The following is a 16,995-nucleotide window of genomic DNA, read 5'->3' as shown; positions in this document are numbered from 1 at the left end:
ACTAACCCATTTTGTGAATATAAATGAAAGCCCTGCTGCTGTACGTTTTTCAATTTTTGGTTCTTTTGGGAATTTAATCATCGTGTATTCTATTGTAGATAGCATAAGCATTCAACCAATTAATATTCTGTCATGCAGAGTAAGTTCATGCATACTATTGTTTCTTATATGTTTGAATAAAGTCAATACGTCGAAATTTGTAAGTTTGGAATTAAACGAACGTGCAAACTTTGATTGTACATAGTTCACTATTAAACTTGAGTTAAAATGTTAGTGGGCTAAACAGTTCCATTGATTTAATATATCAACCACTCCAATCCTTTAAAACAACAGTCATAAGTACTATTGGGTAGAGAAAGCAACTAATAGCGATAGAGATGTGATTAGACTTTTGAGTCCCACATTAGATGTGTTTGTATCTCATCATATAAATGTGTGATTATTATTTCATTGAATTGAGAAAATATATAAAGTTACGTATTAATATTTTTTAAATAAGTTAGTATGACTATTGTTTTTGTTATAATTATATCATATTAGTGCAGTTATAGGTTCGTTTCTTTTTTTATTATTATTTTTAAATAATGTGATATTATTTTCTTTATTATTATTTTTATGTTTATATAACACTTTCAACCACATGATCAAAATGTCAATTAATTTATGATGTCAATTTTAAATCATGAAAATGTGAAAATATTGATGATGTGATAGGAGAGTGAATATATTCTCTATCTTCATGAAAACAATAACAAATTTCGAAATATTTTTCTTGAAAACGATGAAGGCTGCAATATTTTTCTTTTGACCACATTTTTAATAAGAGAACCATAAAATTTGATTGGAAGGGATCTTTTTGTCCTTCTTAATTTGACTTTAATTTGTTCAATTTTTTATACGGAAGATTCATTTATATAGTGAGTCTTCCCACTATATTTCTGAAGAAATTTGATTCGTGGAGTTGAACTTGAGTTGATATTGTATTTTTGTTGATTTTATGCAATGTGGTACGATATCTAGAATTTGATCATCCGATTCTCTTTCAATTGAATGCATATGCTTGATTTGGAAGAAGCGGAGCATATGATGTTCTTGAAGTTGGTTGAATGCTTACACTTGATTTGAGGAAGAGGAGCAAATGATGTTCTTGAAGTTGAAGTGTTGAAAGAAGACATGTATTTTCAAATGAGCTTCAATCTTCGAAGGAGGTTGACTTTTGGAGTTAGGAGCATTTTACCTCTTCAGAGAATTCTCTCTAGACCTTATGAAATCAAAAAAAAAGTTTTCGAATAACTCCTCTATGTATAGTCTTCTCTAATGGACTTTATGAGCTTGAGCCTGGTTGGTTCATGGACCAGATTCATGGGCTCAACCACATAGATTTGGGTCATAAGCCTTTAAGCTAAATTAAGTTTTTTTTTGCTCAATTAAATCTAACTTAAATAAATAATATTTAAGTAGACTAAAATAATTAACTCGATCTAACGGTTATAATAAAAACATGTGACATCATTAAAATTGATCAATTTATGTTTTTAATATTAATATAGGATACATGTCAATTGTTTTAATTGTTTTCAACTTTAATTATTTATATTTTTAATACATGACGAGGCGGTTTGTAATTGGTTTCAAAATTTTGTGAAAAGAGGTGAAAAAAAGGGGAAGTATTTGGATTTGTGTTGATATTACAAATATTATCCCTTTGCTTTGTGTTTAGAGAATTTTGTTGGCAATCAAATGTGAATTTTATTCCACAAATATATTTTATTTTATTTTATTTTTATTATTAAATTGTGTTTTTATTTATTAATTAATTATAACGTGTGGAGGTTAGAAGTTTAATTTAAATATATTCAATAAGTCTCCACAAATATAATGTTTATTAAAAAAAAATACTTAGGTGTATATGGAAGAATTCTCAAATTGTCTAATCAAATTTTGTCATGACTTGATCAGGTTTTCTTATTTCATATTTGAAAACTTCTAATTATTTATTCAGTAGGTGTGATAAAAAAAAGATGCACAAATAGATGTATTTGGAAATACATCTCAATATCTCATTTCATTCAATAATTATGGGACTTCAGAGAAGGAGAAAGAAAGGGAACAAGTTGGGGGGGAGAGTTTCTATTTTCCACGCGAATAAAACACCAATACTTTCCTCCCAATAACACACCAAACCCTCAACAAGAAAGGAGAAACCAAAGATCAGAAAAATGGGGTGGAAGTTGTTTTACAAAGAATTGGTGCCATTCGCTGCCATGGTTGCGGCGGAGTTCGCCACCGTTGGTTCCAACACCGGCTTCAAAGCCGCCACAGCTCGAGGCCTCAGCTACTATGTCTTCACCCTCTACGTTTGCATCGTCGCCGCCGCCGCCCTCATCCCTTTCGCCTTCTTCTTCCATAAGTAAATACTCCCCTTGAGCTTTTCCATTCTTTAATTTCCCCTCTCATTATGAATCCCTTCCAAACCGTCTCCCTTTCAGGTCAGCGCAGCTTCCTCCCAACAAGATTTCCTTCTTTTTCCAGATTGTTTGCCTCTCTGCACTCGGGTACGTACAACTGATCATCTTTTCATCGATCTCAAACTCCTCTAAATACATATATATATATATATAATCAAATTTACCATAACTTTCAGGCTTTCCTGTCAGTTGCTTGGAAACAAAGGACTTGAGTATAGCTCACCGACTCTTTCATCCGCCATTAGCAACTTAATTCCAGCTTTCACTTTCATGTTGGCTGTCTCTTTTGGGTAAGGCTCTTTTTTTTTCTTCTTATTAACAAAATAATAAAGATTTGAACTTTTTGTTTCTCCTGTAAATTAAATACTATAATTCTTTTAACATCATCTATAGCCATAATATGGAGATTTTATTTATTTTTACAATGTGTTTAATATGAAATTAAGCTTTACTAGTTTTTTTTGTTGTTGAAAACTTTTTACTCCTTATAATTGATATTTGTTGTTGAGATGCATAAGCTTATAGTCCTATCAGAAATTATGAGAAAAAATGGCTTTTCAAAACTCAAAAGTATTTTGTGAATAAGCTTGTTTCCGTATCATAATATCTAAATAAAATCCAACACCTTCAAAAAGGATAAGAATGTAAGGGTCCTACAACTTAATTTTCTCCAGAATAGAAATCAAAATAAAAGTAAAATCAATAATTTCATTTTTTGTTCCTTTTGTTCAAAGGAATAATTGGAAGTTAGGTAAGTAATGATATTAACATTTTTTAGGATAAAGTATTAGTGGTTGAATCTTTAAATGTTGTATTTATTATATATTTTTTACACTTAGATTCTTCTAAATTTATATATATATATATATATATTCTTTTGTTATCTACTTTTAACAATTACTTGTAAAAAAAATAAAAATAAAAACTTTTTTAAAGAAGAAAAATAAATTTCATTGATTTATATATAATTGCTCATGGATTTTTTAAATTGTAAAAGGATAGAAAAGAAGCAGATTATAAAATTAATAATTTGATATTTAAAAATAAAACACCAAAAACTACATGGTCATAGAAAAAAAAAAAAAACTAAAATGTCAATATTTCCACTTATTTTATTGGTAAATTATAAGATATCAATGGCTTGTGCTATTCAATTTTTCCTTTTCTAATATTTATGTCTTTAAAACTTAAATTTCGTTTTTTTTTTTCTTTCTTAATCTTCATTATTTTATGGGCCGGCAATTATTATTGGTTGTTGGTTGATGTTATTTGTAATATTGTTTTTTTAATGAAAAATAAGAGATGACTTTTGTTTTATATTTAATAGATAAAAGTTTAAATTAATCTCACGCCATATGTTTGATGTGATTTGAAATCACTAATTAATACTTTTTATTTGATTCCTTAAACACCTTAAAACATTATAGTTTAGCAGTAAAACTCACTGAATTAAGATAAAAAGACACTGTTTACTTAGATGTAGATGTCCCATAAATCAATTCCTAGTATTGTATTGCTTTTCAATGAAGAATTTGGATTTACTAAAAAAATGTTAAACCACGTGAAAACATTAAAAATAAACAATAAAGTTATTTTTGAACAATTTACTTGTTTTTTAAAAAAAAAACTATTAGACTAAAACAAACAAATAAGATTAGTTATTATTATAAAAGATTTATTATTGTATAACGAGGACCCTCCCCAGGATACAAAAAAAGAAAAGAAATCCAAAGTAAATCTTTTGATGTGAAAAATTAATAATATTATAGTATCATAAATTATAATGTTGGTATTAAAATAATGTTGAAAATGTTGAATTAGTAAATGCCTTACGATATTTCAATAATAATAAATTTATAACGACTTCTGAAATGATTGATGATAATAATAATGAATACCCAATGTGATGACTTTATTTTGCTCTTGTGAAAAGATGGTTAGTATGAAATGTAATGAAACGTAGGAATGTAGCCTTTACCTAAAAGGCAATCACTTTTGAGTAATAACTTCTTAAGATCGCTTTTGTCTTTGGATAGAATGGAGAAGATAGATTTGAAAAGAAGCAGCAGCATTGTGAAAATAGTGGGCTCAGCGGTGTCCATTTCAGGTGCTTTGGTCGTGGTTTTGTACAAAGGCCCAATCGTGATATCAAACCCATATTCTCCTGGCCCAAAACAATTGGACTCTTCACATCCTCAGCCCAATTGGATAATGGGTGGCCTTTGCTTTGTTTTTCAGTACCTTTGCAATTCCTTTTGGTACATTCTTCAGGTAACTCTACTCAATTATTTCTACCATATAAAATATACTAAATAAATTATTGTCATTATTTCATATGATTAATCTAATAGTTATTTTAACACGATCAATGACAGACCAAAATCATCAAAGTATACCCAGATGAGATAACTGTGGTAGCAGTATACTATTTTATTCAAGCACTTTTGACTGCTCCAGTTTGTTTGATAGCAGAAACGGATATGAATGCTTGGAAGCTAACAAATCCGCTCATTTTCCTTTTCATCTTCAACTCGGTAAGTTATTTTAATACATATGATCCTAGTTTGTTATTGTTATTATCATATTATAATTAATTAATTAACCTATATACATTACACACATATAGGGTTTGATGGGGCAGTCATTTGTGGCTGCTATACACACATGGGGACTAAACTTGAAAGGCCCTGTTTATGTTTCTAGTTTTAGGCCATTGTCCATTGCCATTGCTGCTGCTATGGGTGCCATTCTTCTTGGTGATGATCTTCATCTTGGAAGGTACCCGGCCCCCTCAACTATTTCTTCTCATCTATTTACTTCTTAATTTTTTACAACGTTGATATATGTTACGTTTATGCAGTATAATTGGAGCAATCATAATATCAATTGGGTTTTATGGCATATTGTGGGGGAAAGCAAAAGAAGAAGAATTGAAGGGGTTAGAAGATGTTTGTGGGTTGGAATCTTCATCCAAAGCTCCATTGTTGCAATACTATAAACTTGAAGAAGCATAATTTTAAACTTTGAACATAAATTGCTGCCTTCAATTTCAATTCAATTATTCAGGTTGATGATCTATGAGTTTATATTTCTTTAAAAAAATTGGTCTATGGTGAAAACATATTGGGAGTTTATTTCAGATGCCCAAATATGTGAATGTAAATTATTATGTCAATTCAATTTAGTTTGTCTATTCTATTGTATTTAAATTAGAATATATTTTTTACTTCCCACCCAACCACCCATCACCAATTTGTATTATGTTTATTGGAATAACTTTTTATGTTGAACTTTAGTTTCTTCCTAATTTAATTTATAATTAGCATATAATTTTCCTCTTATATATTTTTATAGAATTTAGTCTTAATTTTAGTTTGTACGAAGATAATTTTTTTTTCTATATCAAAACAACCATAATTCAATCATGAACCTCAAGATATCTCTAGAGATCAAAATGAGAAATCATTTGGTCTCTTGACGTAACAAATATATATTGTATCCTACTTTAACACCTCTTTGGTTCTATCTGACCTACCAACATCAACAAACAAATAATAATAAAATCAATGTATATTTCACAAAATTTAATTAAACCAAAGCACTATTATATTTATCTATATATATATATATATTACAAATAGCAAAAATCCAAAATTGAACAATCAAACTTAAATTTGTATTATTAGTAAAACTTTCATTTTTTTTATTTTTTACTTTTATTGTAAATTTGGTGTCCAAAGTTAACACTTACAAGATTAGGGGTCTAATTCTTGTGGTTATTAAAAATTCAAGAGTGTAATTACACCTACCACTGTACTTTAGAGATGGTTAACCCAATAATATTTAAGTTTTAATTATACATGGCATTAGAAGAGTCTAATAAGTTGAAAAAAGAACTTTTAAGTTAAAAAAGAAATTGGGTGAAGTTTTGTCTGTGAAACAAGGGGAAGAAAGAGTGGTGTTGGGTACATTTTGGCTTTTATATTTTGAGTCACTTGGAGCCAATTCCAATTTCCTTTTCCATATGTTGACACAGCATGTTTAGCCTATGGGGCATTTTGTTCATCCCTAATTTTTCTACTTTGTCCAAGGCGAAAAAGAAAATAAAACAGTGCATCAAAAAGATGTTGTAAATGTGAAATGAAAAGAGTGGGAGGGGGAGGAGGAGGGGACTGTTGCCAAAGAGAAAAAAAAGTTGAAAAAAGAACTTTTAAGTTAAAAAGAATTGGGTGAAGTTTTGTCTCTCAAAATGGGGGAAGAAATAGTCTTGTGGGGGGTTTGTTTTGGCTTTTATATTTAGGAGAATTATTTTAAATATACACATTATTAGAATTATTTGAAAATTTCTTTTTATTGATTTACTTATTATATTTTGGGTTTTTAGGTGCATTTTGGGATAATGAGAGGGAATATGTAGAGAATTATTGAGTAGAAGCATAAATTAGATATTGAAAAAATGATGGTGAAAGGAAATTTGATAAGACTCATTAAAAATTACATTTATCATTGTACATAATTTTCGTACATGTTAATTTGATATTCTGCCTAAAACCTAAGTGTGGAAATTGAGTATACTTTTGACTTAGGTGGTACAATATCAAACATGAAATTATTTTAAAAGCACATGTAACCCATTTAAAAAGTAAATAAAATACACACACTTTATGAAGGATTTGTCTAATAATAATAAGAAGAAAGTTTCAAAAATATAGCTTTAATCTTTCAAATTAAAACAAAAACAAAAATACCACTCAATTGGTACTAATTTTTTCATCTTTTTTTTTTTTCTCTCACTATCTACTTAAGTTACAATATATAAACTACAACAAAAAAAATTTAAAAATAACATAAACAAAAATAAATCATGTAACTTACACAAATGTTGTGTGTTAACAGTTAAATATATTTTTTATTTAACTATTTGTCGTCGTGCTATGTTTGAAGGAAGTTTTTATTTTAATTTCTTTATGTGAAAAAAGGTGCTTTTGCTTTTGAAATTTTATGAGATTTTGTGATATCTTTTTGTTTTAAATTGAAGTGTTGGCTTTTAAAATTCATTCCATTAAAAAAAAACAAGAGAGAATATATACATATTTGTTTTTAAATTAATTTCTATTCAGGAAAAATTACACTATCATACTTTTACTCTAAATTATCTTCAAATACTTGTTTCAAAACACTATTGTCAGCAATTTTAATTAAAAGTATGAATTATATTCTTTTAATTAAAAATATAAAAAGAAAAATTAGAAAAGAGAATCGTCAAAAAAATAATAAAATAAATAAACTATTTATACTTTATGATTAAATTGAGTTTTTATTTTTAGTGATTTTTATCGTAAATATAAATATTTTGTGTTTTTATTATTTTTGAAAAAATTTCAAATTTCAAATAATAAAATACATTTTCAACAAAGTACTGGGAAACGTATGAAAGTGGTAATAGAAATTTTGGGATGTGTATTTTATTCGACTATGAAAATCCTAATTTAACTTTTTTAAAAATGGTAAATTATAACTTATAGATAGACTTTAAAATACAAAATTAATAATTGTGGTATATCATTAAGAAGAGTAAAAATTATGAATAGGAAAATGATGGTTTGTGTAAATTGATTTACCTATTACAAATTTGAATATTGTTAAATAATGCTCTACTCCATTAAAAATTGAAATAGTTGGTTATAAACTAATTAGAAAATTATAAATTATAAAGAAGAAAATGAAAGGATACGTCGATAAAAAAGATCCGAAGAAAACTCTTGTATAATGTACGTAAAGGAAGATGTTATAGAGTTTTTTTTTTTCTTTTTTTGAAAATTTGAAAGTTTTGATGTACATTATACAAGAGTTTTCTTGTATAATGTACGTAAAGTTACGTATTAATATTTTTTAAAATAAGTTAGCATGGCTATTATTTTTGTTATAATTATATCATATCAGTGATGATAAAAATATCGATTAATTTATTATGTCAAATTCATATCATGAAAATGTAAAAATATTGATGCATGTCAAAATTATTGACAAAAGAAAACTGATGTGTGACAAATTCTGAAATATTTTTCTTGAAAACGATGATGGCCGGTATATTTTTCTTTTGTCCACATTTTTAATGAGAGAACAATAAAATTGATTGGAAGGGATCTTTTTGTCCTTAATTTGACTTTAATATATTCATTTTTTAAAACAAAAGATTCGTTTATATAGTGAGAGTTCGCACAAGATTTATGAAGAAATTTGATTTGTGGAGTTGAACTTAAGTTGATATTGTATTTTTGTTTATTTGATGCAATGTGGTTCGATATCTAGAATTTGATCATCTGAAGCACATGATGTTCTTGAAGTTGGTTGGATGTTTACACTTAATTTGAAGAAGTGGAGCACGTGATGTTCTTAAAATTGAAGACTAGACTTGTATTTTCAAAGGAGCTTCAATCTTCGAATGTGGTTGACTTTTGAAGTTATAGAGTCTTTTAGCTCTTGAGAGAATTCTCTCTAGACCTTATGGAATCAAATTTTCGGATAACTTCTCTGATGGACTTTATGAACTTAAGCTTCGTTGGTCTATGGACTAGACCCATGGGCTCAACCACATAGATTTGGGTCATAAATCTTTGAGCTAAAATAAGTTTATTTTTTTTGCTCAATTAAATTTAACTTAATTAAATAATATTTAATTTGACTAAAATAATTAACTTGATCTAACGGTCATAAGGAGAACACGTGACATCATTAGAATTGATCAATTTATGATTTTAATTTTAATATAAGATACATGTCAATTTTTTAATTATTTTCAAATTTAATTATTTATATTTTTAATACATGAGGGGACAGTTTTTAATTGGACTCAAAATTGTGTGAAAATATTATTGGTTGATTTAAAGATAGGTGAAAAGGGGGAAGTATTTGGATTTGTGTTGATATTACAAATATTGTCCCTTTGCTTTGTGTTTACAGAATTTTGTTGGCAATTAAATGTGAATTTTATTCCACAAATATATTTTTATTTTATTTTATTTTTATTATTAAATTGTGCTTTTATTTATTAATTAATTATAACGTGTGGATGTTAGAAGTTTAATTTAAATATATTCAATAAGAGATTATGTTTTAGATTTTATTTTCAAAAATTGTTTTCATTTACATTTCAGGTTTTCATATTAATTGAGTCGATAAATAAATTCTAAATTATATAATATTATAAAATAACAGTAATACAAATTTTGTTAAAATAAAAAATTTCAATTGATATTGAATAGATAACTACAATTATTTTATAATTTATAAATAAATATATATAGTCTAAACCAAAATTGAATGTGATGACACAAAGATTTTTAAAAAATCATACGATCTTTTTTTTATTATTATTATGCAAATATAACAAGTAATTAGATATATCATACAACTATAAAAGAGCTTCAGATTTTAGAGATCGATCCACTTTTAATTTGCTACTTTTACAATTTAAAAATGTAATAACATAAGTTTTACTATCATAATTTTTTTTTGCTATTTTTGCAAAAATTCACAGCATAGAACACATTTTAAAAAATTGTTTGAATTAGAATTGATTTTTGAACTTGCTACAAACATATGTTTGAAAAGATGTAATAAATAACGTTGTTTTTATGGTTTGGTTTTATTTTCAAATTTTTAATTTTGGGAAATTGTAAAAAATGATAAAATCGACAAACTATTTACACTTTATGACAAAACAAGTGTAATTGGTTTTTGTCATTTTGTGGTTTTTCTCATAAAGTATATATAGTTTGTATTTTTTTACTATTAGGAAAGAAAACCTCTTTAATTTATTCAATTTTTTTATAATAACTAATTTACTTAAACATTGTAATATCTAGTTTGTATAATTTTAAATTAAAAGTTAATGAACGGCTATCTTACTTATTTTCTAAAGAAAAATCTTTCTAAAAATTCAATGCCCAACAACAACTTTAAAACTAGATGCATGTGCAAAACAGCTAAGTCTCCACATATATAATGTTTATTAAAAAAAAAAACTTTAGGTGTACACCGAAGATCCCCAAATTGTCTAATTAAATTTTATCATGACATGACAAAATTTTCTTATCTAATTATTTATTTAATACGAGTGATGAAAAAAAGATGCACAATGATAGATGTATTTGGAAATGCACGGAAATATCTCATTTCATTCCGTAATTATTGGACTTCACATAAGGAAAAAGAAAGGGAACAAGTTGGGGGGGAGAGTTTCTATTTTCCACGTGAATAAAACACCAATACTTTCCTCCCAATAACACACCAAACCCTCAACAAGAAAGGAGAAACCAAAGATCAGAAAAATGGGGTGGAAGTTGTTTTACAAAGAATTGGTGCCATTCGCTGCCATGGTTGCGGCGATGTTCGCCACCGTTGGTTCCAACACCGGCTTCAAAGCCGCCACAGCTCGAGGCCTCAGCTACTATGTCTTCACCCTCTACGTTTGCATCGTCGCCGCCGCCGCCCTCATCCCTTTCGCCTTCTTCTTCCATAAGTAAATACTCCCCTTGAGCTTTTCCATTCTTTAATTTCCCCTCTCATTATGAATCCCTTCCAAACCGTCTCCCTTTCAGGTCAGCACCGCTTCCTCCCAACAAGATTTCCTTCTTTTTCCAGATTGTTTGCCTCTCTGCACTCGGGTACGTACAACTAATCATCTTTTCATCTCAAACTCCTCTAATACATATATATATAATCAAATTTAACATAACTTTCAGGCTTTCCTGTCAGTTGTTTGGAAACAAAGGACTTGAGTATAGCTCACTGACTCTTTCATCAGCCATTAGCAACTTAATTCCAGCTTTCACTTTCATGTTGGCTGTCTCTTTTGGGTAAGGCTCTTTTTTTTTCTTCTTATTAACAAAATAATAAAGATTTGAACTTTTTGTTTCTCCTTTAAATTAAATTCTTTAATTCTTTTAACATCATATATAGGCATTAATATGGAGATTTTATTTATTTTTACAATGTGTTTAATTAGAAATTAAGCTTTACTAGTTTTTTGTTGTTGAAAACTTTCTACTTCTTATAATTGATATTTGTTGTTGAGATGCATAAGCTTATAGTCCTATTAGAAATTATGAGAAAAAGATGGTTTTTCAAAACTCAAAAGTATTTTGTGAATAAGCTTATTTCCATATCATAATATCTAAATAAAATCCAACACCTTCAAAAAGGATAAGAATGTAAGGGTCCTACAACTTAATTTTCTCCAAAATAGAAATCAAAATAAAAGTTAAATCAATAATTTGATTTTTTGTTCCTTTTGTTCAAAGGAATAATTGGAAGTTAGGTAAGTAATGATATTAACATTTTTTAGGATAAAGTATTAGTGGTTGAATCTTTAAATGTTGTATTTATTATATATTCTTTACACTTAGATTCTTCTAAATTTATATATATATTTTTTCTTTTGTTATCAACTTTTAACGATTATTTGTAAAAAAAATAAAAATAAAAACTTTTGATTTATATATAATTGTATTTATTATATATAATTGCTCATGGATTTTTTAAATTGTAAAAGGATAGAAAAGAGGCAGATTATAAAATTAATAATTTGATATTTAAAAATAAAACACCAAAAACTACATGGTCATAGAAAAAAAAAATACTAAAATGTCAATAATTCCATTTATTTTATTGGTAAATTATAAGATATCAATGGCTTGTGCTATTCAATTTCTCCTTTTCTAATATTTATGTCTCTAAAACTTAAATTTCGTTTTTCTTCTTTCTTAATCTTCATTATTTGATTGGCCGGCAATTATTATTGGTTGTTGGTTGATGTTATTTGTAATATTGTTTTTTTAATGAAAAATAAGAGATGATTTTTGTTTTATATTTAATAGATAAAAGTTTAAATTAATCTCACACCATATCTTTAATTTGAGTTGAAATCACTAATTAATACTTTCTATTTATTTCCTTAATATTCCATTTGAATATTACATCTTAAAACATTATAGTTTAGTAATTAAACTCACGGAATTAAGATAAAAGGCACGTTTTCAAAATTTTGGATCTAGATGTTCCATCAATCAATTCCTACTATTGTATTCTTCCATTCCTATACTCCCAATTTCTTTAACCACCACAAAATAATATATGCATACAAGAATTTAATAAATAATTTTTTTCGATGGCCCATTGAAAGCTTTATGAGTTACGTAAAAGATAAGTGCAATAAAAAAATTATATTATATTGTACTAAATGAAGGATTTGGATTTACTAAAAAAATGCGTGAAAACATTAAAAATAAACAATAAAGTTATTTTTGAACAATTTACTTCGTTTATTATGTAATATGTTTTTTAAAAAAACTATCTGACTAAAACAAACAAATAAAATTAGTTATTATTATAACAGATTTATATATATAATGACTTCTCGAATGATTGATGATAATAATAATGAATACCCAATGTGATGACTTTATTTTGCTCTTGTGAAAAGATGGTTAGTATGAAATGTAATGAAATGTAGGAATGTAGCCTTTACCTAAAAGGCAATCACTTTTGAGTAATAACTTCATAAAATCACTTTTGTCTTTGGATAGAATGGAGAAGATAGATTTGAAAAGAAGCAGCAGCATTGTGAAAATAGTGGGCTCAGCGGTGTCCATTTCAGGTGCTTTGGTCGTGGTTTTGTACAAAGGCCCAATCGTGATATCAAACCCATATTCTCCTGGCCCAAAACATTTGGACTCTTCACATCCTCAGCCCAATTGGATAATGGGTGGCCTTTGCTTTGTTTTTCAGTACCTTTTCAATTCCTTTTGGTACATTCTTCAGGTAACTCTGCTCAATTATTTCTACCTTATAAAATATACTAAATAAATTATTGTCATTATTTCATATGATTAATCTAATAGTTATTTTAACACGATCAATGACAGACCAAAATCATCAAAGTATACCCAGATGAGATAACTGTGGTAGCAGTATACTATTTTATTCAAGCACTTTTGACTGCTCCAGTTTGTTTGATAGCAGAAACAGATATGAATGCTTGGAAGCTAACAAATCCACTCATTTTCCTTTTCATCCTCAATTCGGTAAGTTATTTTAATACATATGATCCTAGTTTGTTATTGTTATTATCATATTGTAATTAATTAATTAACCTATATACATGACACACATATAGGGTTTGATGGGGCAGTCATTTGTGGCTGCTATACACACATGGGGACTAAACTTGAAAGGCCCTGTTTATGTTTCTAGTTTTAGGCCATTGTCCATTGCCATTGCTGCTGCTATGGGTGCCATTCTTCTTGGTGATGATCTTCATCTTGGAAGGTACCCGGCCCCCTCAACTATTTCTTCTCATCTATTTACTTCTTATATTTTTTACAACGTTGATATATGTTACGTTTATGCAGTATAATTGGAGCAATCATAATATCAATTGGGTTTTATGGCATATTGTGGGGGAAAGCAAAAGAAGAAGAATTGAAGGGGTTGGAAAATGTTTGTGGGTTGGAATCTTCATCCAAAGCTCCATTGTTGCAATAATTATAAACTTGAAGAAGCATAATTTTGAACTTTGAACATAAATTGCTGCCTTCAATTTCAATTCAATTTTTCATGTTGATGTATGAGTTTATACTTCTTTTAAAAAAATTAGTCTATGGTGAAAACATATCCGGAGTTTATTTCAGATGCCCAAATATGTGAATGTAAATTATTATATCCATTCAATTTAGTTTGTCTATTCTATTGGGATATTTTTTTAAAATAATGTAAAATTTGAAACATTTACTCAAAATAGGGTGCGTCCAAGACTATTTTTAAAAATAGGTGATTTGAGGTGAAGTCGTGTACCGGGTTTCTATTTTTAAAAATTAGAAAAAAATATATATAATTTCTGTTAAAAAATAATTTAATTAAATTAGAAAAATTGAATTAATAAGAAAAATTGAAGATTGAGATATTTAATATATATATATAAATAATTATTTTTATTTCTATTTTCATTTATTTAATATAATTTTAATAAAATATTTTGTTAATATATGAGTTTTTTTAAAATAGTTGAAAATTGGAAAAAAAATATATGTGTAATTTTAATTAAGAATGAATTAAATTAAAGTAGAAAAATAAATTGAATAAGAAAAATTGAAGACTCAATATTGTGATATTTAAATATATATAAAGAAAAATAAAAAAATAAATTAATTTAATAAAAAAAGATATTTTTAGAATTTGAATGTTTAATATATATATATTATATTATATGTGGGTATGAATATATAAGTAACGAGAGTGAAATGTGTGGGACTCACGTATATAAATAATGAGAAAATAAAAAATGTGGAGCCTAGTGTAGTATAAATATAAAAATAAGAAAAAAAATATAATATGTGAGATCCACTACATGAAAGTCGTGTACCCGATACATGATTTAATCTTAAATCAATTATTTTTTAAAATAGTTTTGCATCCACTCTATTTTTATATATGTTTCAAATTTTACATTATTTAAAAATAGATCCATTCCATTGTATTTAAATTAATATAATTTAAATTAGAATATATTTTTTACTTCCCACCCCATCCACCCATCACCAATTTGTATTATGTTTATTGAAATAACTTTTTATGTTCAACTTTCGTTCTTCCTAATTTAATTTATAATTAGCATATAATTTTCCTCTTATATATTTTTTATAGAATTTAGTTTTAATTTTAGTTTGTATGAAGATATTTTTTTTTTCTATATCAAAACAACCATAATTCAATCATGAACCTGAAGATATCTCTAGAGATCAAAATGGGAAATCATTTGGTCTCTTGACATAACAAATATATATTGTATCCTATTTTAACACCTCTTTGGTTCTATCCAACCTATCAACATCAACAAATAAATAAATAATAAAATCAATGTATATTTCACAAAATTTAATTAAACCAAAGCACTATTATATCTATATATATATATATATTACAAATTGCAAAAATCAAACTTAAATTATATTCATACCCTATATATATCTCAAACTAAAACGTAATCAGCAAATTCTATTTTTTAATTATTAGATGGAAAATCAATACATGCATATAAGAAATGAAGGGGGTTTAATTATCAAGGGGTTTCTTCAAAGTTGATTAAACTAAATTATCTAATTAGATTTCGTCCCATCTCACAACTATTCGTTGCCTTTTTATTAATTAAATTTGCTTTTCCATTCCATCATTACTTAGTAATATTATATAACTAAGTTATTTTCATCTTTATAACATATCAAGTAATATTATATAACTAAGTTATTTTCATCTTTATAACATACCCAACTCATTCACAAAATTTAATAAAATACGAAATATACGAGGCTTACTTTTACTTTTCTATTTTCTATTTTTCATTTTTTATCTTTTGATTTTTACTTTTCTTTTTTATAATAAAACGAAAAGAATATAATTAAAATTTAAATTTTAAGTGATAGACAAAATGTCACTAATCATCACTTATATATAATATAGAAGATCTATTAATATCTATTAATGTTATTATTAATAATTAAAAATATCAAATTTGGTTATATATTGGTAATTTTATAATTTACAACGATAATATCCTAAAGATATACTAATCATATGAATTTGTTGTTTCTATTTTTTTCTAAGGTCAAACCTTTTGTTTTGGAGATCATGTAATTACTTTGGGAATATCAATGTCTCGTTTGAAAATTTTCTTTTAAAATATTAATTCATCAATCTTCACGTTGGACACAGAATCTTTTGTTAATAAGCAAATGAGATTACAAGAAACCAAAAATCTAATTTTATATATAGGGATTCTGATGTTCTCAAATTTCAAGTATATATATATAACTAATATCTTTTATTTTTATTTTTCCCCTTTGGATATATATATTTTTTCATGCTTAAAACATTGGTATATGTGATCGCATTTGCAAACTTTTTTTCAACTTTTTTTTCTTTGCTTTCATGAAAAAAGGGGGAAATGTTGCAAAGAAAAAAAAGTTGAAAAAAGAACTTTAAGTTAAAAAGAATTGGGTGAAGTTTTGTCTCTTAAAATGGGGAAAGAAATAGTCTTGTGGGGGTTTATTTTGGTTTTTATATTTAGGAGAATTATTTTAAATATACACATTATTAGAATTATTTGAAATTTTCTTTTTATTGATTTACTTGTTATATTTTGGGTTTTTATGTGCATTTTGGGATAATGAGAGAGAATATCTAGAGAATTATTGAGTAGAAGCATAAATTAAATATTGAAAAAATGACTGTGAAAGGAAATTTGATAAGACTCATTAAAAGTTACATTTATTATTGTACATAATTTTCGTACATTTTAATTTGATATTCTGCCTAACCTAATTGTAGAAATTGAGTATAATTTGACTTTGGTGATACAATATCAAACATGAAATTATTTTAAAAGCACATGTAACCCATTTAAAAAGTAAATAAAATACACACACTTTATGAAGGATTTGTCTAATAATAAGAAGAAAGTTTCAAAAAT

General features: G+C 26.6%; 2 protein-coding genes across 2 annotated transcripts; both read left to right on the top strand.

The window, feature by feature from the left end:
* The first annotated feature begins 2,007 nt into the window (after positions 1-2,007).
* On the top strand, positions 2,008-5,758 carry LOC101211165 (WAT1-related protein At5g40230). The gene is made up of 7 exons (XM_031883120.1): positions 2,008-2,410; positions 2,490-2,555; positions 2,645-2,758; positions 4,505-4,739; positions 4,844-5,002; positions 5,095-5,246; positions 5,329-5,758. The coding sequence occupies exons 1-7, from the start codon at positions 2,220-2,222 to the stop codon at positions 5,480-5,482; spliced, it is 1,071 nt and encodes a 356-aa protein (XP_031738980.1). The 5' UTR covers positions 2,008-2,219; the 3' UTR covers positions 5,483-5,758.
* Positions 5,759-10,680: 4,922 nt separating this feature from the next.
* On the top strand, positions 10,681-14,205 carry LOC116402794 (WAT1-related protein At5g40240-like). The gene is made up of 7 exons (XM_031883119.1): positions 10,681-10,992; positions 11,072-11,137; positions 11,216-11,329; positions 13,058-13,292; positions 13,397-13,555; positions 13,648-13,799; positions 13,883-14,205. The coding sequence occupies exons 1-7, from the start codon at positions 10,802-10,804 to the stop codon at positions 14,013-14,015; spliced, it is 1,050 nt and encodes a 349-aa protein (XP_031738979.1). The 5' UTR covers positions 10,681-10,801; the 3' UTR covers positions 14,016-14,205.
* The last annotated feature ends 2,790 nt before the right edge of the window (positions 14,206-16,995 follow it).

Source organism: Cucumis sativus, chromosome 3 (genome assembly GCF_000004075.3).
Source record: "Cucumis sativus cultivar 9930 chromosome 3, Cucumber_9930_V3, whole genome shotgun sequence".
NCBI classification, from domain to species: Eukaryota; Viridiplantae; Streptophyta; class Magnoliopsida; order Cucurbitales; family Cucurbitaceae; genus Cucumis; species Cucumis sativus.
Note: the sequence above shows the minus strand (reverse complement) of the source record. Positions and strands in the feature narration are given on the sequence as shown.

Bases quoted from the DNA above. Each gene is read 5' to 3' on its own strand.
- LOC101211165 (XM_031883120.1), top strand. From the start codon at position 2,220: ATGGGGTGGAAGTTGTTTTACAAAGAATTGGTGCCATTCGCTGCCATG. The intron at 2,759-4,504 runs GTAAGGCTCTTT...GTCTTTGGATAG, and splicing joins ATGTTGGCTGTCTCTTTTGG to AATGGAGAAGATAGATTTGA. The intron at 5,247-5,328 runs GTACCCGGCCCC...ACGTTTATGCAG, and splicing joins GATGATCTTCATCTTGGAAG to TATAATTGGAGCAATCATAA.
- LOC116402794 (XM_031883119.1), top strand. From the start codon at position 10,802: ATGGGGTGGAAGTTGTTTTACAAAGAATTGGTGCCATTCGCTGCCATG. The intron at 13,556-13,647 runs GTAAGTTATTTT...ACACACATATAG, and splicing joins TCCTTTTCATCCTCAATTCG to GGTTTGATGGGGCAGTCATT. The intron at 13,800-13,882 runs GTACCCGGCCCC...ACGTTTATGCAG, and splicing joins GATGATCTTCATCTTGGAAG to TATAATTGGAGCAATCATAA.